The sequence below is a fragment of the Oncorhynchus mykiss genome, chromosome 10 (assembly GCF_013265735.2).
Source record: "Oncorhynchus mykiss isolate Arlee chromosome 10, USDA_OmykA_1.1, whole genome shotgun sequence".
Taxonomy (NCBI): Eukaryota; Metazoa; Chordata; class Actinopteri; order Salmoniformes; family Salmonidae; genus Oncorhynchus; species Oncorhynchus mykiss.
Genome location: NC_048574.1, coordinates 65,632,847 through 65,659,131, shown reverse-complemented (window position 1 = coordinate 65,659,131; position 26,285 = coordinate 65,632,847). Strand labels below are relative to the sequence as shown.

At 40.8% G+C, this 26,285-nt stretch overlaps 1 protein-coding gene across 1 annotated transcript; it reads right to left on the bottom strand.

Moving 5' to 3' along the window:
- Nucleotides 1–445: 445 nt before the first annotated feature.
- LOC110534489 (15-hydroxyprostaglandin dehydrogenase [NAD(+)]) lies at nt 446–26,285 on the bottom strand. The gene is made up of 7 exons (XM_036933621.1): nt 26,121–26,285; nt 25,799–25,922; nt 24,345–24,451; nt 22,810–22,906; nt 3,863–3,939; nt 2,435–2,598; nt 446–1,279 (listed from the first exon to the last, which is right to left on the bottom strand). The coding sequence occupies exons 1-7, from the start codon at nt 26,211–26,213 to the stop codon at nt 1,156–1,158; spliced, it is 786 nt and encodes a 261-aa protein (XP_036789516.1). The 5' UTR covers nt 26,214–26,285; the 3' UTR covers nt 446–1,155.

Below are 26,285 nucleotides of genomic sequence, written 5' to 3'. Positions count from 1 at the left end.
CCTCTCTTTTCCTGGTCGTAGGATCTCTCTGAAAGCCTGTTTGGTAAATAAGTTAACACAGACTGCAGCTGATAGCGGGAGGGCGGGCGGGGGGAGAGGGATGGCGGGAGGAGGGGGTGATATCCAGATGTGAATTCCTGTCACGCATACATCCTGGAATTAACTAAAAGCAGCAAAGGATTGAAAAATAAAATAAAAACTGTCTGTCTGTTTACATGCATGACTTACATAGTTCCTTGTCCTCTCGTCAAAGCCTGTTTTACTGCATGGTAGTGGAGGTGAGGTGGACACTCCCAACGGCAACATACTTAGCCCAACGGCAACATGCTCAGCTAGGTAGCGTGCTGACAACTCCCCAGCCCACAGGAGTCCTCTTTCTGCCAGCTAAACCTGCATTACTGTGTTACAGATACTGTGTTACGTACATAGTCATGTAACAAGGGAATGAGAAGAGGAAAGGAGTCAAAGTTTATTGTCTGACAACCAACAAAAATACAATTTTCACATATTCTATGATAATAAAGTATGCTATTGTATCATAAATAAACTACAGTTATTTGGTAGAATTGTAAACACATATTGTGCTTTGTGATAAAATGTCAATTTCATAATTGGGTAATAAGATGTTTTTCTTAGCCGACTCACCTCGTTAAATAAATAAAATAAAATAAATACAGCAGTCAATGTGTACCAAGTCTCTCATACTAGTCAAATCAACTGGAGGATTCTATGATGAGGGAAACAAGTCTCTCATACTAGTCAAATCAACTGGAGGATTCTATGATGAGGGAAACAAGTCTCTCATACTAGTCAAATCAACTGGAGGATTCTATGATGAGGGAAACAAGTCTCTCATACTAGTCAAATCAACTGGAGGATTCTATGATGAGGGAAACCCGAAAACTAAACCCTGTTTGTCTACCTTTGTTCACACCTATTAAGTAAGACTACTGGAATCTTGGTTACATCCAATGTAGGCATACAAATAGAGGTCCCATTAAATTACTATTCTAATTCCTAATTCAATGGGCCTACATTTCTACCAATTCCATAGACACATGGGTCTACTGTCTGAATGACTCCATACTCCGACCACTTTAAGTTCCTTTGTCTGGGTGGGAGACAGAAGTCCGACGGTATTCCGTGTTGCTCCTCTCAAGCGGACAGGGGCTCGTAGGTGTGGAAGTGGATCCCTTTAGAGCAGGTGATCTTCATCACGGCGCCGTTTAGACCGGTATCAGTTATCAGGCGCAACACTCCCTCTGCGATCAGCGACGGTCTGGGGATAGAGATGGAGAGGTAGAGAGAAAACAGGGTTGTGTTAGGTAGGGAACACAGTGTCCAGATAGTTCCTCCCTGGTTCATTCGGTTGTTTTCCGCCTGGTTCATTCGGTTGTTTTCCGCCTGGTGTCTAATGAACACGACCCAGGAAAGAGAGAGGCCATGATCATACATTCTCTTTCAATTCCTGAAGGTTTTTATGGATTGAATTGGACTGGCTAACAATTTAGGTTGTAAAATGCCCTCATGATTTTATCATAGAATTCCTGAAACATGATGTAACTTAATTCAACAATTTCCTGGCTGAAAGAGATACAAGATCAACATTTAAAAAGGCCTCTTTTTGACGCTGTAGCCAACAGATTTATCACATCGCCTTGCCCCAGGCCAAACAGCTTGGACAAGGTATTACGAAATACTGTACTTTAAAGCAGCTGAGCTGGTCAATGTAAGCATTCAAGACTGAAGTGCATTCTGATATAAATAACAAAACTTGGCTGCATATGATTTTAAGTGCATCTTATCTCAAACACACTGTATTTCTCAATATTTGTCTTTGCATGTTTCGGATGCATATCGCAGCAAACCTAATCATTTCAAATAAATGTTGACAAAGTTAGTTAAGTCTTTCCTCAGAATACCCCTCAACGTTTCTATCTGTATATCTCCACCGCCGTTTGCTTCTGAAGTAGAAAACCTTATCTGATGTCGTGCAAAGCACTCAAAACACAGTGACATAGAGAGGGGACAAGACACAACCACACCAGGAAGCTTCCAAGGCCCCCTCTATCCTCTCTCCAGATAAGACAGGGAAACTGAGGAGGGATAACAACCTCCATGGCCTCCCACACATACTATGTGGAGGGAGGATTTAAGGAGGAAATGGACACTGATAAGGGAGGCTTTGCTACTCCAGATACTGTATGACTTGATGTCGTAGAATGGAGTTAGTATTTGGGTGGTTTCGCAGGGCCATGTGGGAAGGGTAAGCTGATTCTAGGTCTGTGTTGACTTGTTTAGGTATAACCAACACTTGTATACATTAATCTGAAGCAGTATCCTATATACACCACATAGATTTACAGTAAACCTGAGTTATAAAGAAAGAGGAGGGAAATGAGGCAACTTCTACACGACATGTATAGGAACTCACTGAAGCACCCCGAACTTGTGCACGCTCCTCTTTAAGTCGTCCTTGAACTTGTCAAACTTGCCCATGTTGTCCTCGTGTTCCACGGAGCGCAGGAGAGGGGTGTCCACGAAGGCAGGGCACAGCGTGTTGATCCTCACACCATAGTTCTCCACTTCGGCTGCATCCTGCGTTGGGAGAGGAAAGGAACACAGACGTGTCAGGGTGAGTGTATGTGTGTGTGGTTGTGAAAGGAGCAACGTGCCAGTGTGTAAGTATGTGTGTGTGTGTGTGTGTGTGTGTGTGTGTGTGTGTGTGTGTGTGTGTGTGAGAAAGATGAGCACAAACATGTCCGAACACGGTCAAGCGTAATCACCCAGGGCAAAGGAATGTGTTTAGGCCAGTGTTTTCCATGCCTTTCCTGGAGTACCCCCAGCCATTCCACATATCACATATTCTAGTACAACATCTGATTCAACTGGTCAACTAATCATCAAGCCCTTCATTACTTAAATCAGGTGTACTGGTTTTGGATTACATACTGTATGTCTATTAAGGTAGTCCAAAGTTTAGTGTTTGTTCCCATATTAATCGCTCACAATGACTATATCAACGATTATCCGTAACCATGGTAGCATCCACATTAATGTAAGAGTCTTTAGAAACATATTCTATTCTTATTTACAATAAAAGTGACTCCAAATTTATTGGGCACAAAATAATCTGAAACACAACCCAAACAAAATAGCAAATGCATCCATTACATTTCTTGAGTCACAAGCTTGATGTAGTCATTGTGTGCTAGGAATATGGAACCACATTTTTTTGTACTTTTACCTCTTTTTCTACCCAATTTCATGATATCTAAATTGGTAGTTACAGTCTTGTCCCATCGCTACGACTCCCGTATGGACTCAGGAGAGGCGAATGTCGAGAGTCATGCCTCCTCCAAAAACATGACCCTGCCAAGCTGCACTGCTTCTTGCCACACTGCTCACTTAACCCGGAAGCCAGCCGCATCAATATGTCAGAGGAAACACCATACAAATGGCGACCGTGCATGCGCCCGACCCACCACAGGGAGTCGCTAGAGCGCGATGGGACAAGGACATTCCTGGCCGGCCAAACCCTCTCTTGACCCGGACGACCCTGGGCCAATTGTGCGCCGACTCATTGGTATCCCGGTCACGGCCGGCTGTGACATAGCCTGGAATCAAACCCAGGTCTGTAGTGACGCCTCAAGCACTGCGACAAGCCAATTGGTAGGCTATACTTTTTACTGCTTTAATACACATAAGTGACTTTGACAGTCTGCACTTTAACCTCATACTCATTGATTTAAAATCCAAAAGAAGAAGAAAGTGTTTCACTGTCCCAATAATTACGGAGGGCACTGTATGTGGAACGGCTAGGTGTACTCGAGGAGAGGTTTGGAGGTGTATTAGAACTCACCGCTATGGCTCTGGAGAAGCCTATCACCCCGTGCTTTGTGGCCGTGTACACTGGCTGGTAGGGGGAATGAAGGAAAGCTGAAAAGAAAGAAAGAAGAATAAACAAAGTTTACAGTCATGATAACTCACCAACATACTCCACATGGTATCCATTTAAATTTCAGGCGTTTTTCATTGACGGCGCTTATCAACAATGCAATCACCCTAAAGGCATTGTTACAGAGGTTACTTGTCCTCTGTGTGTGTGTGTGTGTGTGTGTGTGTGTGTGTGTGTGTGTGTGTGTGTGTGTGTGTGTGTGTGTGTGTGTGTGTGTGTAAGCACACTATAGTGTAATCTACCGGTTTTTACTGAGATCTCATATCGCTTGCTAGAAATGAATGAGTACTGTAACTTATTCTCTATGCCTTTCCCGTCATGGAAAATCCGGATCTTCCGAGGAAAAATATTACCCCCTATTTTGACTTAATTCAAACATGAAAAAGCTGTGTGTTTGTGTGTGTTGGGCCGGCTGCCAAGTTCTGTTTAAACCAGAACAATCTCCAGAACATTGCATTTCAGGAGAACTCGCTTCCCCCTCCAAATAATGGGCTCAACTTCCTTTTATGGACACATAAAACCTTCACCTTGTGAAGATCAATCATTAGTTTTCCCCTTTAAAAAAAGGATAGAGCCAGGGCAAACCTTAAGAGAAACCTGTTGTATGGAGTACTGCAAGGCACTTTATTTCTGAAACCTCTCAACACCTTTGTATAAGAGAACAGAGATGAAATTAGATGGAAAAAAATCCCTCTGGGAACATAGTCAAATCAAAGGGAATTGAGCTCAAAGAGAATGTTTACATGCATTCTTAAACAAATGTGTGCTTAGTAGAACCATATAGTGTTTTTCAGTTTTTCTGAACCCTTTTAGGTGCTAGGTAGAACCCTTTTCAGAGGGTCTACCGTGTAGGTTTCTTCATAGAACACCTTGTATATGGTTCTACTAAGAACCATTTTATTATATAAAGGTTATTCTTAGAACCCTCCATGAATGGAGGCCTTTAAAATCAAATTATTTATGAAGAGATCTGTCTATGGTAAGGCCAATTGTTGACGGGCTTAGTTAAACCCTATCACAGTGGTGTTAGGAAAATCTTGGTTTACAGGCCACGTCAGGCCTGCAAGTCACATTATTCCTGCTCGCAAAGTGATGTGTAATTGCTATTGGAATCGAGCCAGAGTTACGATATCCAACGAGTGGAATTGTTTAAATCAACTGCAACCTGCATTCAAAAAAATTGCCAGGGTAGGGAAGATCAGATCCTTGATGTAGTTTCAGTATTCAAACTGGAGCAAGCATAAATGTTATTTATCTTTGTGTAGCATAAAATGTATCACCCAATCAATGGGTACAGTTGAAGTCAGAAGTTTACATACACTTAGGTTGGAGTCATTAAAACTCATTTTTCAACCACTCCACAATTTTCTTGTTAACAAACTATAGTTTAGGCAAGTTGGTTAGGACATCTACTTTGTGCATGACACAAGTCATTTTTCCAATAATTGTTTACAGACAGATTATTTCACTTATCATTCACTGTATCACATTTCCAGTGGGTCAGAAGTTTACATACACTAAGTTGACTGTGCCTTCAAACAGCTTGGAAAATTCCAGAAAATGATGTCATGGCTTTAGAAGCTTCTGATAGGCTAATTGACAACATTTGAGTCGATTGGAGGTATACCTGTGGATGTATTTCAAGGCCTACCTTCACACTCAGTGCCTCTTTGCTTGACATCATGGGAAAATCAAAAGAAATCAGCCAAGACCTCAGAAAAAAAATTGTAGACCTCCACAAGTCTGGTTCATCCTTGGGAGCAATTTCCAAACGCCCAAAGGCACCACGTTCATCTGTACAAACAATAGTACGCAAGTATAAACACCATGGGACCACGCAGCCGTCATTCCACTCAGGAAGGAGACGGGTTCTGTCTCCTAGAGATGAATGTACTTTGGTGCGAAAAGTGCAAATCAATCCCAGAACAACAGTAAAGGACCTTGTGAAGATGCTGGAGGAAACAGGTACAAAAGTATCTATATCCACAGTAAAACGAGTCCTATATCGACATAACCTGAAAGGCCGCTCAGCAAGGAAGAAGCCACTGCTCCAAAACTGCCATAAAAAAAGCCAGACTATGGATTGCAACTGCACATGGGGACAAAGATCGTATTTTTGGGAGAAATGTCCTCTAGTCTGATGAAACAAAATTATAACTGTTTGGCCATAATTACCATCGTTATGTTTGGAGGAAAAATGGGGAGGCTTGCAAGCCGAAGAACACCATCCCAACAGTGAAGCACGGGGGTGGCAGCATCATGTTGTGGGGGTGCTTGTAGGAGGGACTGGTGCACTTCACAAAATAGATGGCATCATGATGAAAGAAAATTATGTGGATATATTTAAGCAACATCTCAAGACATCAGTCAGGAAGTTAAAGCTTGGTCGCAAATGGGTCTTCCAAATGGACAATGACCCCAAGCAAACTTCCAAAGTTGTGGCAAAATGGCTTAAGGACAACAAAGTCAGGGTATTGGAGTGGCCATCACAAAGCCCTGACCTCAACCCTATAGAAAATGTGTGGGCAGAACTGAAAAAGATTGTGCGAGCAAGGAGGCCTACAAACCTGACTCAGTTACACCAGCTCTGTCAGGAATTGGCCAAAATTCACCCAACGTATTGTGGGAAGCTTGTGGAAGGCTACCCGAAACGTTTGACCTAAGTTAACCAATTTGAAGGCAATACTACCAGTTGTGAAAAATGTAGTTTAAATGTATTTGGCTAAGGTGTATGTAATCTTCCGACCTCTACTGTATATGCAAAAACACATTAAAACAAACAATTCTGAAAATCACCCTACCTTAGAGCATGCTGGGAAATATGACATATGGTTGTACATAGAACCCTTCTGTTAAAATGTGAATAACTATGAGAACACCCAAACCACCCATGTGTTCCCGCTGAATTTCAGTCCTGTAGGAAAGGGCATAAATATGATAGCTGGAATTGTACAGGAAACATTGTATAAAGTCTTGACTTCAAATCGTATTGCCACTTCGGCTAAAAAACAGTCACAAAAGTGACAAGGAGGAAAGGGATCTATAGGAGTTACAGGTTTGCTGCTGGGACACACAGGAAGCAAAGTATGTGCAATAACATGTCAATATGGGTTCATTTATCATAAAACACCCAACCGTTATCTTACAGTTTCAGGCATACTTGTACTTCCCCTTATGCCTAAGCAGCTCGAACGGAGTGCTGACATAAAACGTCAGACTGCTCTTCCCTTATTTGGAACCACAGTGAACAATACACTGACTGTCTTAATTGGTTATTACAGTATAATACTGAACCAAATGCTTTCACCTTTTACCCGTGTGGGAATTGGCCTATATGGATAGGGGCTCATTTGAAATGTTTCTTACAGAAGAAGTATGAAAATGCATAACCATTTTAGAAATGGATAGTGAACCGTTTGGAGGTATTAGGAAAATTGTTAGACCAAATGTGAGTACACAACAGTTCACCTGACACAAGACTGAATCCAAACATTACACTGTTGATTTTATGTGCATTTTACATGTAGTGTACTTTGCCACTTTTGTTGAAAACGAAATCTGAAAATACTCGGGATACATTCAGTAACATGATAAGGCTATTCCTGTAAAATGTGGGGTAGGTGCAACACAAGACAAAACATTACAAAGGTTTGAATGAGAAGATTAACTGGTGTCTCCAAGTGGCCACACACCTCTCCAAAGTGTGCACAGTTCCTAAGCAATTTCAATGCACTTTTATGACTCAAAATAAAAGTTTTCAACTATAAAAGGTACCTTTATGAGCTCTCCTAGCTGTCCTTGTAGTTGTTTAGTTTGGAACACAGCCCTGAATCCCCGCCATAACACAATTGGGTGATTCTGCAAGTTCGGGCACTTTGGCCATGCAAGATTTCAGAAATTAAAATGTATTGAAAAAAACATTTGACCTGTATTGTAATTGTCTTTGATTTGTCTAGAAATAATATCTGATAATCGCTGTGATCGTACTATTCAGGAATTTATATATTTTTGTAATTTGTCTCAGACAGCCATTAAACATCCATTTTAGTTGAACATTAAATATTATACAATTCATTTATAACACATTTCTTATACATTTGTCTTGCATTGAACATTATTTTAAGTGCTTTTTACGGTTTTCCTAAAATGAATAATTCAACACAACGCCTGAATGTATGGACTTGCCTTTGTGACAACTGAAAATATTTATTTATCATAACAAAATAAGATATTTCCAGCCAACCATTTTGTGAGATGATGATAACAACCATATGATTTCCCTATCTAAAACAAGTAGATCAATATAAGGTACACATAATATACTAATTGACCTAAAAATATGGGTGTGGTGGAAATGACAAGGTGCGGTGGAAATAACATCTATGTAAAAAATAAAATGAAAAATGTAGGAAAACAATATTTTATTGCAACCATTTTGAACAACAACCATTGTTAAGCATTTCATTAATTTAAGACAACTTAAGATTCCAGAGTTCACAGACATAGAAACTAAATAAAAAAGGATCCTATACGATCCCGGGAACATCTGCAAAAAGCCAGGGAGAGATACTGGAAGAAAAAAGAGAAGGGAGAAGTGAAAACTATCTCTGAGCTTACAAAGCGAGAACAAAGGAGCAAGAGATGGCAATGGAAATGCAACCAACGGAATCGAAGACAGACTTTAAAGAGAACAGTTGCGATTGCGACCTACCTATCAGGCAACACAACACCTTAGTCACCAGATGACTTGCAGTCATAACATGAGGCCATCAAACCTGCCCCTAACTTACCTGCCCAGACTGCTTAGCATGCTTAGGCCAGTATTACAGACAGCATATAGTTTTCACTAAATACATAAAATGTATTTAAAAAAAATCTAAATTCTACCACAAATGAAAGAAATTATAGCCTGTTTGGAAATGACTGACTAAAAATATTCTCTACACAAGTAATACTTACCTAGATTTTTCTTAAACTTCTGGACATCACTTCTGGAACAACTGTTTGCTGCAGCCATGTGCTTCAGTGTCACAATAAGTTTCCATGGTAACCAAGTTAACATTCTCTTGACAAAACGTTATTATTGAGGAATTTGTCCTCAGTGGTGGAAATGACACCACTACCAAAGGACAGGTATATTTTGTATAAATAACAATATAAAGGGCATACTCACCTCACATATTGATATAGATTTTATTTATTTGACTCTTTCTCTAGAAGATAACATTACATAATGTGTAATTATTAATGTTTTCTCATAGAAAAACATAGTGGAAGCTCAAAAGTCTGGGTCAGGGACAAGGACAAAACAGTGAAATGGAGGTATAAAATGCATCTGAGAAATAGCTAAAGTACTAGATTGAGAGGTGTTTAAAGAATCTGGGATGATGGTAGTGTGAATTTAACATAAAGAAAAAAACATTAAAAAAATAATAATCACAAAAATTGACCCTGAGGATTATAGAAGTTCCTGTAGTTGCAGAATCACCCAATTACTGTTGTTGTTTACGCAATCCAAAAACGGTCCATTATAAATCGCAATCAAGGTCAGGTGGGCATGATCTGAAAGCTTGTTCCATTGCCAACATAACTAGTTGTTATAAAATACGATCTTACCATGTTAGGCTTTCACAAGGAAATTCAGAAAAAACGATCGTAATTTAGGTGCATTCAGGTGCGTGTGATGAGGCAATTTTTTTTCACAATAAACAAACATAAGCTCATTCTGTTCAGAAGACCCCAGGATATGACTACATGTCATCTTGCAACTGTACATCAAACATAGTGATCATAAACGTTGATTTGGAAAGGTGAATTGCACATTTGGACTCACAGGTGTGTGGCTTGCTTGTATGACATCAAAGCGGTATTTATTATAATCCTCAACATCTCATCTTTCAAAATACATCCAGTCCTCTTAATTTACAGCAGTTCCCCTCACCTGGACAACAAAAAATGTGCAAAAGTTGCCCAATTAATGGAAGGGATGGTGGCAAATTTTTGTTGCGAGCGGTGCTCAAGTTCAGAATGGCTGTCAATAAAAACCCATACAGCGCTGTGAAGCGCAGAGACAGAACCCTTACTGAAACAGCCACTACGTTCCAATTTAGGCGCTTATTATTGCCCAAATCTGCCATTTTCAACTTGTATACAGATACGAGTGTAAAGGGCTACATGATGTAAAACATGATTTTAACATACTTTTCCTGACTTTCTCAACTAACTCCGCTTGCTGTATAATCTGCAGTTCCGTCCATTGTATCTTTGACTTGGTACTGTGTTGCTGTTGTTGTCCTTGGGGCGTTTTATTCTCAGCCATGACGTCATATATATTGTTGGGCATGTCTTGAATGATGCATAACAAAACACATCTAGTATGATTAATGACAGTCTATAATAACACTGTACGGTTTCTTGGGAGTTAGAGTCACCAAGAACACATCATGATGAAAAATCCCACACCACATACAAAATGCTAAGCTAGGGACCCTGGGACTAAACACCTCCTTCTGCGGTGGTAGGGGTGGGCGGCAGCGGGTCTGCCACTCTGATCCTCAAGATGGGGGCCCCTCAGGGGGTGCCTGTTTTGTCCCCTCCTGTACTCCCTGTTCACCAACAACTGCATGACCAAGCACGACTCTAATACCATCATTACATTTGGGCAGGAAGGTAGCCTAGTGGTTAGAGCGGTGGATTTGTAATTGAAAGGTTGCAAGATCGAATCCCCGAGCTGACAAGGTAAAAATCTGTCGTTCTGCCCCTGAACAAGGCAGTTAACCCACTGTTCCTAGGCTGTCGTTGTAAATAAGAATTTGTTCCTAACTGACTTGCCTAGTTAAATAAAGATTAAATGTAAAAAATATATAGATATTTGCCGGCGACACAATGGTGGTGGGCCTGATCACTGACAATGATGGGAGGAGGTCAGAGACATGGCGGTGTGGTGCCAGGACCACAACCTCTCTCTCAATGTTATCAAGACAGGGGAGATAATTGTGGACTGCAGGAAGATGAGGGCCGAGTACGCCCCCATTATCATTGACAGTGGAGCAGGTCGAGAGCTTCAAGTTCCTTGGTGTCCACATCACCAAACTGTCATGGTCCAGACAGACCGAGGGGGGCACGACAACGCCTATTCTCCCTCAGGAGACTCAGGGGATTTGGCATGGCCCCTCAGATCCTCAAGGGGTTCTACAGCTGCACCATCGAGAGCATGGTTGCATTGCCGCCTGGTATGGAAACTGCTCGGCATCCGACCGCAAGGCGCTACAGAGGGTGGTGCGTGTGGCCCAGTACATCACCCAAGCTTCCTGCCATCCAGGACCTCTATACCAGGCGGTGTCAGAGGAAGGCCCTAAAAATTGCCAAAGACTCCAGCCACCCTAGTCGTAGACTGTCCTCTCTGCTACCGCACGGCAAGCGGTAGCGGAGCGTCAAGTCTAGGTCCAAAAAGGCTCCTTAACAGCTTCTACCCCCAAGCCATAAGGCTGCTGAACAGCTAATATCAAATGGCCACCTAGACTATTTGCATTGAACACCCCTTTGTTTACACTGCTGCTACCAGCTGTTTATTATCTATGCATAGTCACTATCTACATGTACATATTACCTCAATTACCACGACTAACCTGTACCCCCACACATGAATCAGTACCAGAACCCCCAGTATATAACCTCATTAGTTATTTTATTGTATTACTTTTTTTAAACTTTAGTTTATTTAGTTAATATATTCTCAACTCTTAATTTTCTAAAAACTGCATTGTTGGTGAAGGGCTTGTAAGAAAGCCCTTCACCAGGGCAGTCTCGGCCACGTACATATGGTGAGTGGCCTTCAGATTGCAGAGAGCAAAGCAACTGGCCGAAGTACTGCTCGGTTTCAGCTGTTACTGGCAGCCTAGCTTTGTGGAGAAGGTGCTTTTTGTATCCTTAAAATGCTCTTGTGTCCAAGACCTTTAAAATAGTCCATTATCCATCTTAATGTAATGTCATTTGTGGATTCAAATAAAGTATTTAAAAATGTGTACGTACGTGTGTGTTTTCCTTCCCCCCAAAATGTTGTCAACTGATACCCTTGGTACATTTCAGGTTAGGCTCCTCTTACCACACATCATGAAGAACAGGGTGAACCAAAACAATGATTTGCATCAAACATACCGCGATCCAATATAGGAGCTGTCAGTCAGTCAGTTCGTCAATCAGTCAGTCATTGCACAACTTGCCAGTGAGGGAAGAAGCCTGTACCGAACACTGCAGTGGGTCCACCTACATTCCAAAGTTCCTTGTCCCATTAGAGGCAGCTGCCAGTTAAAGCGGGGCCTGTGAGCGCCTGCAGCTTTTGCTGCGGTCGTACATCAAGCAGCATCTTGCCAACCGTTTCTTCTCAATGGAAAAGAAAACAAACTGATGTCATGTCAACGGTGTTTTGGCTTTGGGGCAGAGATAATGTGTGATGTTGTCCATTGTAGCTAGCCTATCTAACAGTTCTATCACTGTTACATAATCACATTTAGAGTGATTAAAACAATATTTAGCATATTTATATATTTTCCCTTTCTGTAATACATTTCCAGTGTTCTATTTATGACACTCAAGGTGCACGTTGATGGTCACTAGGCGTTATACTGAATGTTATGGATTATGCTCATATCGGTTGATAGTGATTGACGCCAGACTGGAGGTACAAGGACACACTGATTACTCACGGTTGTATTGATGACCTTCTGTGGACACCGATTCTGTAGCAGCTGACAAAGCCGCTGCCTTGGTTTTGAACTGCGAGCCTCTCGGTCTGGTGTTTCCAGAACATTTGGTGTTGTCTGATTTAGAATATAAAAGGGCCTGTCTCCAAGAGGCCAGTTAGAAATGATATCTGCTTCTGTGCTGGAGGCGTCTCCCTGTGGCAAGTTGTAATAAACCTGCTTTTATTTCTCAATTCTCTCTTCTTTAGTCCATCTGGAAATTCCAAAGAGGATGAGGCACTAAGGTTTTCAGCCATGTTTGTTTAGCGACGCTTCAGAATCAGCTCTCTGGAGGTGAGTCAATTGTGTCTACCCCTCTGTGGTGGAGACTTTTCTGGCTTCTCTCACCAAGGGGTATTTCTGAAATGTGATGAATGAGCCTCGTTGTACTGTCAATTAATGATCTTGGTTTTGTTGTAATTGACTTAGTTAAAAGTCTGTGGGTAAAAGTCGCTTCTCCAGTCAGCTGCATGTGTGGTTTGTGTGCTGCAAAACACTGAATTTGGGAAGGGTGTGCCTTGTTCGACCCGGGTGGGGTTCCGAGTATGTGAGTGCTCTGTGCATATTGATAATAACCCATTTAAAACCTCAAGTGGCATCGGCAGTGTCATCCTGGTGGGAAAAGTAACCAATCTATTTTAAATACCACACAATTGGGAGAGCCCTCTGGGACCAGGGATTGGCAACATCTGGTCATTTTTAGATACTGTTAGCAAAGGATACAGTGCTACTGTTTGCACGGTGTGTGGCAAAGTGGTTATTTTGGACAAGTAGGGCATAACCTCTCGTGGGTAGAACCTGTGTGGAGTGTTCGTTTGTTTGTTTGTTTGGTACGGTAGGTACCTCAGTTTGTGGTGGTGTCAGAGTGCGGGCCCGTTCACCATAGGTGAACTATACGGTTCACTTCCGTGTCTGGTCCATTACGGATCCTGTTCTCACGTTTTAGGTTGTTGGTTCACTTTTGTGACTGACTGTATTCCCTCCCCCAAATCTAGACTGGATGTCACGACTTCCGCCGAAGTCGGCTCCTCTCCTTGTTTGGGCGGCTTTCTAGCCATCGCCGCTCCATTTCTCATATATCCATTTGTTTTGTCTTGTTTCATACACACCTGGTTTTCATTCCATAATCTGCATGCATTTAGTCCTCTGTTCCCTTCCATGTCTTTGTGTGTAATTGTTTATTGTAATGGTGTATGTTCGCGCTATACTTTTGTATTCGCGTTCTGTGTTTTTTGGGCACTTAGATGTCATGTTATGCCTATTTTTTACCGGAATAAAAGTGCGCCTGTTTACTCTACTCTGCTCTCCTGCACCTGACTTCGCCTTCCTTACACAGCCTTAACACTGGATTTGCTTACCAAGACGACACTGAATGTTCCTGAGTGGCCTAGTTTCAGTTTTGACTTAAATCTGCTTGAAAGTCTTTGGCAAGACTTGAAATGGCTGTCTAGCAAAGATCAACAACCAACTTGAGAGAGCTTGAAGAATGTTAAAAAGAATAATGGGCAAATGTTGCACAATTCAGGTGTGCAAAGCTCTTGGAAATTTACCCAGAAAGACTCATAGCTGTAATCGCTGCCAAAGGTAATTCTAACATGTATTGTCAGAATCACCACATTGACATTAGGGTATTTACCACTTTGACATTAAAGTATTTTGTGTGGATCGTTGACCAAAAATGATAATTAAATACGCTTTAATCCCACTTTGTAACAACAAAATGGCAAGGGGTGTGAACACTTTCTGAAGGCACTGTATCGGAATCCCCCATAGGCATGGTTGTGGAACGTCTTGTTTTGGTTAGTAGCATAACTTTCACTTATCTGCTAGCGACAGCACTGAGGAATAGCATCTACATGTAGCGTAATGATAGAATATGATGTTACCAAGTGCACAGGGATGTGTTTACGCATCTAGAAAATATTTGGACGATCTTGGACATGCACAGAGTACAACCGTGTGGTTGTAAACTGGTTGAAATGACGTCATTTCAACCAGCTTTGCCTGTTGTGCTGGGACAACTTGAATTGGAAGCTTCTCTCTCTCCGTCTCGAAACTATTATGCAATGAGTAATGAGCGAGGAACGAGAGAGAAAGAAATGAAAAAGAGAAAGAGGCTGCTGAGACAAGGGGAAAAAACATCACAGGAAGAAATGGGGCAGCAGGTAGCCTAGCTGTTGGATCGAATCCCCGAGCTGACAAGGTACAAATCTGTCGTTCTGCCCCTGAACAAGGCAGTCAACCCACTGTTCCTAGGCCGTCATTGAAAAAAAGAATTTGTTCTTAACTGACTTGCCTAGTTAAAAAGGTTAAATAATGTTATTTTTTTACATTTTAAAAATCAACCTCAGCAGGAGAATGATTAACCTCCAGTCTCCAGTTAGGACAGTCAACTCAGTCGTCAGTCCAAAGTTCCATTGGAGTTTGAATTTCAGCCCAGGATCTAAACAACCTACATGGAACTATTTCACAACTCTCTCTTTAGTTGCTCAGTGTATGAGTTTGGGGATTAGGTCCAAACAACCACAAAATCCTGTCATCCAACATCATCTATCATCCAACACAGCCACAGAACAATATTTCACCAGAACCCCATGATGGATGTCAACACATAGATAATGCGTATGAATGAGCCCAATGGCGTCATACGTCTCGCTTGTGATAAACATATACTCTTGATTACATTTAGATTTATGACATCTGTGTGACTGAATAGAGTCACATGGAATATTTAGCAGAGAATCATCTTGATCCTAAACGGTTTGTGAATTGGCTGAGGGAGAATGGAGTTCAGACATATCTGTGTCAAAGTGCAGACAGAGAGAGAGAGAGAGAGAGAGAGAGACAGACAGACAGACAGACAGAGAGAGAGAGAGAGACAGAGAGAGAGAGACAGAGAGAGAGAGACAGAGAGAGACAGACAGACAGAGAGACAGACAGAGACACAGAGAGACAGAGAGAGAGAGAGAGACAGAGAGAGAGAGAGACAGAGAGAGACAGACAGAGACAGAGACAGAGACAGACAGAGACAGAGTGAGAGACAGTTAGTGATAAAGAGGGAGGGAGAGAGAAAGAGAGAGAAGAGAAAGAGAAAGAGAAGAGAGAGAGAGAGGGAGAGAACATAAAACACCAAATAAAAAGGAAGCGATTCCCAAACCTTCCATAACAAAGCCATCACCTACAGAGAGATGAACCTGGAGAAGAGTCCCCTAAGAAAGTTGGTCCTGGGGCTCTGTTTACAAACTGACCCCAGAAAGCCCCAGGACAGCAACACAGTTAAACACAACCAAATCATGAGGAAATAAAAAGATAATTACTTGACCCATTGGAAAGAATTTACAAGCATTACGCTACACTAACATCTGCTAACCATGTGTATGTGACCAATAAAATGTGATTTGATTTGAATTAACAAAAAAACAGAGCAAACTAGAATGCTATTTGGCCCTAAACGAGAGTACACTTGGGCAGAATACATGACCACTGTGACAAAATTAAGAAAAGCTTTGACTATGTGCAGATTCAGTGAGCATATCCTTGCTATTGAGAAAGGCCGCCGTAGGCAGACCTTGCTCTCAAGAGAAGACAGGCTATGTGCACACTGCCCACAAAATGAGGTGGAAACTGAGCTGCACTTCCTAACCTCCTGCCCAATGTATGACCATATTAGAGACACATATTTCCCTCAGAGTACGCAGACCCACAAATTCCAAAACAAATCCAATTTTGATAAACTCCCATATCTACTGGGTGAAATTCCACAGTGTGTCATCGCAGCAGCAAGATTTGTGACCTGTTGCCACAAGAAAAGTGCAACCAGTGAAGAACAAACACCATTGTAAATACAACCCATATTTACTTTCCCTTTTGTCCTTTTAACTATTTGCTCATTGTTACAACACTGTATATAATATGACATTTAGAATGTCTCTGTTCCTTTGAAACTTTGTGAGTATAATGTTTTCATTATATATTATCCCTTTCACTTGATTTGGCAATGTTTCCCATACCAATAAACCCCTTTGAATTTAGAGAGCGAGAGAAAGAAAGAAAGAAAGAAAGAGAGAGAAAGAGAGAAGTCACCATCCTCAGTTTATACACTGTTCTACCTTAATCAAACACAAGCAACCATGTTTTCAGCACTGATGTTTACATTCCAAAGGCCTGAGAACAGCCTCCCAACGATACAGTCTGTTTTCGGATCAAATGATTATAATTGCTTAGCGTTCGCACTGGAGAGTTCAAGCACAATATTCTCCAGTTGTATTTACAACTGTTTTATTACTGAAACTTAAATGTATTACCTATGATATTGTCAAGTAGTATTTCAGCAAGCAGACCCAGGGGCCGGCTCAGGCCTTTTGGGGGCATAAGTGAGATGTAGTAAATTTGTATTTATTTATTTAACTAGCCAGATCAGTTAAGAACAAATTCTTATTTACAATAACGGCCTACCAGGGAACAGTGGGTTAACTGCCTTGTTCAGGAGCAGAACGACAGGTTTTTACCTTGTCAGCTTGGGGATTCGATCCAGCAACCTTCGGTTACTGGCCCAAAGCTCTAAATCTCACTTATGCCCCCAAAAAGACCAGAGCCGACCCCTGGGTCTGCTTGTTGAAATACTACTTGACAATATCATTGGCTACCTGCTGCCCCAAGTTGGGCCCCCCGGGCAAATCATTTTAGTGGCCCCTGTGATAGAAACATTACGTATTTACCTTATTTATTTTATATTAATAGTTAACAATGAATATTTAACTAATAGTAAGATATTTCTGTCCTACTAATGCTGTGTTTTTATGGTCTCCACTCTAGTTCCCTGCAGCTAATCTGGGCATATGGTCACTAGAGAAGGCTTGAGCTGACAAATGAGTTAAAGACTGAATTACATAGACAGGAAAGTGTTTTACTAGAGATAGCTTAAGAGTATATCAATCTCTCATTGTCTCAAAATCCTCCTTGCATCTGGGAAACTAAGCCAGGGTGGGGTTAAGACAACAACCCCGTGCAGATAACGACCGGATGAAATCTTATGACGCCCCTTGATGACGCCCCTGACGCCCCGAGCCATGACTAAGCATTCTTAGTGTCAGCTATATAAAGAACTCTGCATTTCTGTAAAGGTTAGGCTCTCTCGGGTTGACCAGTCTCATTATTGCAATAATTAAATCGATATTGAATAAGGATGATAGTTTGAAGAAATGACAACGTTTCTCTCACTTGACCCCTCCCCCCTCGACAGCAGAGAGAAAAATGAACGTTTGAAAGTAAATTTCCTGCAATTCTACAATTTTTCAATGACTTATGCCATGTAAATAATATATGAGTGAGAGTAACCAACAAAATCAAATGGGGGCCACCTGGAGGTCAGGGGCCCTGGGCACGACACCAGCATTCCCGGATGGTATTCGGCCATGATTACTACAAGTTTAGATAGCTGGCTAGACTAACTTACCAATCCATTTTTATTTTGCTGACATGGCTAATTGAGTGACTGTCAGAGACGGACAAAACCAGAGACAAATTGCTGATGCATAACCAAATTATTCGAACTTGCACCTTATATATTCTACTACTCTAACCTTTAACACTAAGAGGAGCCCACGACTGAGTAAAAAAATGAAAATAAACACAGATAGATCATTATTTTTGGGGGGGGAGCATAATCTTATGTCACTTATGCCTGGAACTGGCCCTGCGCAGACCAATGATAATAGATGCAATTATGTTGAAATTGGACAAGAGCACTTGACTCAAGTCCACGAGTACTATTGCACAAACTGTGGATCTTGGCACAGAAGTCACAACACCACATGACCACAACAGCCCAGTGTGAGGCTTGTCCACCTGTCTGGACTCCGCCCTCTGTCGGCATACATGTTAGCTCCCTGTGACCGCGTGTTCAAGAACCCAAAGGGGTCACGGGAAGGGAAATCTCTGCTGCTTACCAGACCAGGGGTCTCATTTATCAACCATGCATAGGCACAAATCTGTGTGTAAACCATGCGTGTACAAATTGAAATTGATCAATAGGAATGTTTGCTTGAGAGTGTTTGTAAATGTACACACAGCCATGACCATGTGTATGGATCACGTGGTGGATTAAGGAAACTGCTTGTCAAGTGTAGAATGGGGAAAATATGTTGAAATTATGAGAGTAATAATTAAATCATCTTTCAATTTTGATTGCATTTCCATTGGGAATGCATGAAACATTGCTTGGCACGCTATGTAATTTGACCACATCAGTGCATTGGTTACAATAATAATCCGTATAAAGTACAGTAATTTGTTAAAATGAGAGGTATGAGTCAAAGTGAAACCATTGTTGACATACTATAAGACTGAGATAATGGGAAATTGCATGAGAGACGGCTAACCTTGCTCTGTTGGAAGATTTGGCACACGCTGCATTTTGCACAGAGCGAGTTTGTAGAGACAGATGGCACATTTTCTGTATTAAGTACAGGTTGGCTCATCAGATATATTTTCTCAAAAATCCTATACGATTGTTTTTTGGAAGATTTAAGACGTACTTTAAAAAGGATACCACTCCAAAATGCATACCATTCCGGTGCACATCCAAGTGCTATCCACCCTCTGGTTTTTGGCAACGGACACTTTTCAGTGGAGGCTTGCCGATCACAGCCCTCGATGAGCCAATATTTTCGATGCAATCATCAGCAAAACAAACATTAACACGTGCAATTTCCATGCACCATCTCAAAACAGGTTGGTTCCCAAACATGAACGGCTCAATAGACGTCACCCTCATCAGCATAACATCACCAGCCTAAACTACTTCAACTATGTAAACAGAAATGGTTGGATGGATGGCTTGTTGGCGAGTGTTGCCCACTCATTTGAAGTATACAGTGGGGCAAAGAAGTATTTAGTCAGCCACCAAATGTGCAAGTTGAGAGAGGCCTGTAATTTTCATCATAGGTACACTTCAACTATGACAGACAAAATGAGAAAAAAAATCCAGAAAATCACATTGTAGGATTTTTAATGAATTTATTTGCAAATTATGGTGGAAAATAAGTATTTGGTCACCTACAAACAAGCAAGATTTCTGGCTCTCACAGACCTGTAACTTCTTCCTTAAGAGGCTCCTCTGTCCTCCACTCAGGGGCGGCAGGGTAGCCTAGTGGTTAGAGTGTTGGACTAGTAACCGGAAGGTTGCAAGTTCAAACCCCTGAGCTGACAAGGTACAAATCTGTCGTTCTGCCCCTGAACAGGCAGTTCCTAGGCCATCATTGAAAATAAGAATTTGTTCTTAACTGACTTGCCTGGTTAAATAAATGTAAAAATTAAAAATAAAAAAAAACTTGTTACCTGTATTAATGGCACCTGTTTGAACTTGTTATCAGTATAAAAGACACCTGTCCACAACCTCAAACAGTCACACTCCAAACTCCACTATGGCCAAGACCAAAGAGCTGTCAAAGGACACCAGAAACAAAATTGTAGACCTGCGCCAGGCTGGGAAGACTGAATCTGCAATAGGTAAGCAGCTTGGTTTGAAGAAATCAACTGTGGGAGCAATTATTAGGAAATGGAAGACAAACAAGATCACTGATAATCTCCCTCGATCTGGGGCAACGAAGGAGTGGCTTCGCAAGATCTCACCCCGTGGGGTCAAAATGATCACAAGAACGGTGAGCAAAAATCCCAGAACCACACAGGAGGACCTAGTGAATGACCTGCAGAGAGCTGGGACTAAAGTTGGGACTAAAGTAACAAAGCCTACCATCAGTAACACACTATGCCGCCAGGGACTCAAATCCTGCAGTGCCAGACGTGTCCCCCTGCTTAAGCCAGGCCCGTCTGAAGTTTTCTAGAGAGCATTTGGATGATCCAGAAGAAGATTGGGAGAATGTCATATGGTCAGATGAAACCAAAATATAACTTTTTGGTAAAAACTAAACTCGTTGTGTTTGGAGGACAAAGGATGCTGAGTTGCATCCAAAGAACACCATACCTACTGTGAAGCATGGGGGTGGAAACATCATGCTTTGGGGCTGTTTTTCTGCAAAGGGACCAGGACGACTGATCCGTGTAAAGGAAAGAATGAATGGGGCCATGTATCGTGAGATTTTGAGTGAAAACCTCCTTCCATCAGCAAGGGCATTGACGATGAAACGTGGCTGTGTCTTTCAGCATGACAATGATCCCAAACACACCGCCCGGGCAACGAAGGAGTGGCTTCGTAAGAAGCATTTCAAGATCCTGGAGTGGCCTAGCCAGTCTCCAGATCTCAACCCCATAAGAAAATCTTTGGAGGGAGTTGAAAGTCTGTGTTGCCCAGTAACAGCCCCAAAACGTCACTGCTCTAGAGGAGATCTGCATGGAGGAATGGGTCAAAATACCAGCAACAGTGTGTGAAAACCTTGTGAAGACTTACAGAAAACGTTTGACCTCTGTCATTGCCAACAAAGGGTATATAACAAAGTATTGAGATAAACTTTTGTTATTGACCAAATACTTATTTTCCACCATAATTTGCAAATAAATTCATTAAAAATCCTACAATGTGATTTTCTGGATTTTTTTCCCTCATTTTGTCTGTCACAGTTGAAGTGTACCTATGATGAAAATTACAGGCCTCTCTCATCTTTTTAAGTGGGAGAACTTGCACAATTGGTGGCTGACTAAATACTTTTTTGCCCCACTGTATTTGCCATTGCTATGGCAACTTGAATTGTCCCAACGGTCCTCTTTTTGTAGTTGTTTTTATTTTTACAGGTCAAGTCACAACTGAGTAAGCTAAATAAATCCTTTTGGTTGTACTCTGACACTAGCACCTCTATTTCAGTTACAGAGAACAAAAAAAAGAAAAACTATTTGGTTGCGCCGTTGTATTTTATGGTACGGATTTGAATATCCCCCTCGGGTATTAAAGGGAGGATTTTGACCATATATGGTTAATTAGGGGCGTTTCAAATTGCAAACAGCCAAGGTTGTGCTAGGAGGCTGAGAACAATTTGTATTTATCAATGGTTATCTCCTACCAGTGTGGGTATGACGCTTGTAGGATTGTTTGATATATCACGATTTTTCTATGGGTACCAACATTCTAAATTCTGTTTGTTAGTAGTATTTTAGAATAGTTTCTACCGAATATTAATAAATGAGGCCCTGGGTTCAAATACTGTCTGAAATAATTTCAAATACTTGGTGGTGCTTGATTGAGCTTGCCTGTTGCAATGGAATAATCGCAAGTCCAAACCCCACCCAGCTGGTACTCAAGGCAGACTTGAGAAAACGCCGAAAGCATTTGAAAGATTTTGAATAGTATGTGAACCCAGGTGTGCTGCTTATATGAAAACAGATTTAGTGACACTTGACTGAGTCTCACAGTCAGTGGGCTGTCTGTCATGGCATTACTGTCTCCATTCCAACAAATCTATCCCAATCCAACACAGCCCACCACCCACCAGCCCACCACCCACCAAATTGAACCCCCCCCCCACTTCCTTGTCAGTTTAATGATTTTACTGCTGGATCAAGATGTAAGCCATTGAACCACCAGGCAGACATTCAGACAATTCTTGCACAAAGTGGTTGTGCTAGCTGACTTGGATTGCACCAATAATATGCTTTCTCAATCTCCACATGATGCTGTGGAGAAAGATTGAAAAATGAGAAGTACTGTAGTTGTTAGTTTGCCGACTGAGGCGATAGAACAGCGTTAACCTACCCCACTAAGCAAATAGGAGACGCACACAGCAATGCTTATTGTCCACTGTGAAAACACCATCAAACTCTAATCTATCAAGCGGTAATGTTGTAATGTTTGCTTTACACCTGTGATGTGTTATGGTACACCGTGTAACCATATCGTACCAAAACAAAGGCCTGGGAATTTCAACAATAACAGTGAATCAGTCAATGTGGTTCTTTATAGCTGATGACCTGTGACATATTCCATTACATAGGGGTCGCTCACATCAGCTGAAAGCAACCGCATTGCCAAAGACATAGCAAGTCATTCCCACACCCACATACACCACTGTTTCCCTTTTTCTTCTGTCTGTGAACGCTTCAATATATTGACGTGCAGCGTACAGTACATAAAGTATTGATGCATGTATGGAGCAGCCTTACCTGCCATGGATGAGACATTGATGATGACTCCTCCTTCTTTTCCATACTCTTTGCTCATATGATCCAAGGCCAGGTAAGTTCCCTTGATGACTGATGTCTATGGAGAGAAACAAGAGGGCTTGAGTTTCAATGTCCAACACATACAACAGGCACACTGTTTTGCTCTTATTCACACTGTGGTAGAACTCTTCGCTGATGTCACGTAATGTAAACTAGGTTAAACTACAGAATCATGTAATATAATGTAAACTAGGCTAAACCACAGCATTGTGTAATATAATGTAATCTAGGCTAAACTACAGCATAATGTAATATAATAATGTAATATAATGTAAAACAGGCTAAACTACAGCATCATGTAATATAATCTAGGCTAAACTACAGCATCATGTAATATAATGTAAACTAGGCTAAACTACAGCATCATGTAATATAATGTAAACTAGGCTAAACTACAGCATCATGTAATATAATCTAGGCTAAACTACAGCATCATGTAATATAATGTAAACTAGGCTAAACTACAGCATCATGTAATATAATGTAAAACGGGCTAAACTACAGCATCATGTAATATAATGTAAAACAGGCTAAACTACAGCATCATGCAATATAATGTAAACTAGGCTAAACTACAGCATCATGTAATATAATGTAAACTATGCTAAACTACAGCATCATATAATATAATCTAGGCTAAACTACAGCATCATGTAATATAATGTAAACTATGCTAAACTACAGCATCATATAATATAATCTAGGCTAAACTACAGCATCATGTAATATAATGTAAACTAGGCTAAACTACAGCATCATGTAATATAATGTAAAACGGGCTAAACTACAGCATCATGTAATATAATGTAAAACAGGCTAAACTACAGCATCATGTAATATAATGTAAAACAGGCTAAACTACAGCATCATGTAATATAATCTAGGCTAATCTACAGCATCATGTAATATAATGTAAAACAGGCTAAACTACATAATCATGTAATATACTCTAGGCTAATCTACAGCATAATGTAATATAATGTAAAACAGGCTAAACTACAGCATCATGTAATATAATGTAAACTAGGCTAAACTACAGCATCATGTAATATAGTGTAAACCAGGCTAAACTACAGCATCATGTAATATAATGTAAACTATGCTAAACTACAGCATCATGTAATATAATGTAAAACAGGCTAAACTACAGCATCATGTAATATAATCTAGGCTAAACTACAGAATGTAAAACAGGCTAAACTACAGCATCATGTAATATAATATAATCTAGGCTAAACTACAGCATAATGCAAGATTGATTTTGCAGTTAGTCAAGTAACAGATTGTTTTGGAAAAATTGATTTTCACAAACTATCTCAATGGCAAGACATTCAATGACATTCAATCTAACATTTACTGGTGTTAGTCACACACACACACACACACACACACACACACACACACACACACACACACACACACACACACACACACACACACACACACACACAGACACCCACACCCACCCCTCTTACCAGATTTACATCGATGGTCTTCTCCCAGTCCTTCTCATTGTTGATGCCAGCATTGTTGACAACAATGTCCAATCTTCCAAACCGGTCGACTGTACTTTGAAAAGCATCTGCAATATGAAAGAAGAGTCCAACACTTAGGTTGATTAACTATAGATGAACCCCTACAAGAAGAACACTACCAGTCCTTACGAGATGGACATTTTGTCAAGAACATTGCATCTTTATTTACATCTAAACTGTCATTTCGATTCTATATCAAAGAAGAACATCTAGTTCTTAGGTTGATTATACAGGCTATAATTACTACAAGAACACTGCTTCTTTGTCTATCTAAGTAAACAAGTACATTCAAACAATTATCTAAGCCACAAAAACTGCCGTATAACAGGTATTCACCAGCACCTGCCTTTCAGCTGAAAACATTCCGCAAGAAAACCTTCAATTAAAAAATATATATATAATAATAATCACCTTAACCAAGGTAGGAGCAACAAGTAAAGTACGTTGCTTTACTTTAACAACAAATGTCTAACAAATGTCCAGTCTTACAAGACTAAATGGACTCGACGTTTACGTTTCAGTCGTGCATTGACAGTGTTCAGTGTTCAGTGTTGGTTGAATGGACTCTTAGAAGCACAGCTATTTAGGTAAGGCTACATCCAAGAACATTCCAATGTCTTTTGCCTGGGGCGTTTTGGAAATCATTTCAAAAGTAACTAATTCATTTCCACACAATGAAAGTCTGTTTCAGAGGTGAATGATGTGTTAAAATGGCCTAAAGGTGATCGAAAATTAGAATATTCAGAATTCTAAACCACTGCGCAGCATGAAATAAAATAGACTATTATGCATTTAGCCAAAATGCTAAAGTTAGACTAGGCATATAGCTATACTTTTAAAAAAGTAGGTTAGGCTAATAACCTTTAATAGCCTCTAAACTATACTTTAAAAAAAAGTAGGTTAGGCTAATAACCTATAATAACCTCTAAAGAAAAAATAGCAGTACCATAGTAAAGTTGCAATTACCTTTGCCTAGTCAGACTGTTACCATGGTTACCCCATGGACAGTATATTCTTTACAAGCCAGAATGTTGAATAAAATTATATGTACATTTACTTTACCGATTGTCCATACTGTTGGTCCTTTTTACCGTAAGGCAGTGGCGATAAAATGTCCATAGAATGTATAATCAAACCAACTTTTCAAACCGCTGGTAGTGGGTTCAGATGTTTATCACCTGAAAGCTGCTCACTCGATGTAAATACATGCAAGCGATGTATACATACTTTCCAAACTCGTACACGTGTTTATATTGTTTCGTGCAATGTGCCAGGTGATAGAAAGCAGTACCAGCGCTTAGAGCTTGTGAGAGGAAATGTTCCAAACAAATGAATTGCATTCATCTCAGACTATGAACCAGAAGTATCACAGTTTATTGTCAGGCAATCATTACCTTTAAGTTTCAATCTGTCCGTCACGTCACACTGAATGAAAATGCAGTTCCCATCTCCAAACTCTCCATTTAAAATCTTCTTGCATTCCTCTCCGACACTTTGATTCAAGTCAACAAGTGCAACCTGCGGGTATAAAATCAGAACATCTACAAAACTATGTACAAATATTTAAAGCGGTTCCTGTGCAACACAGTTGGTTTTGGCTCCATTACAACCACGATAGGTTGGTACAAGCGCCGCGCGTAAAATGCGTAAAGTAACCAAAACCACCGTCCATTTACGGGCGACATTAGGCTAATAACTTTATATATAAACACCAACCTTTGCTTCATTCTTCAGAAGGCTTTCTGCGACGGCTCTACCGATACCTTGCGCACCGCCCGTAACGAGAGCCACTTTACCTCGCAGAGTCATCTTTTACGCTTCATATGGCTGCGACACCGCGCGCTGCTTTATGTAGGCTCCTATATCATCTGGTATATTAGT

Excerpts from the sequence above, each read along its gene's own strand:
- LOC110534489 (XM_036933621.1), bottom strand. The coding sequence starts at position 26,213 with ATGACTCTGCGAGGTAAAGTGGCTCTCGTTACGGGCGGTGCGCAAGGT. Across the intron at positions 24,452-25,798 it reads GGACAGATTGAAACTTAAAG|ATGCTTTTCAAAGTACAGTC; the intron begins GTAATGATTGCC and ends TTCATATTGCAG. Across the intron at positions 2,599-3,862 it reads GCTTCTCCAGAGCCATAGCG|GATGCAGCCGAAGTGGAGAA; the intron begins GTGAGTTCTAAT and ends CTCCCAACGCAG.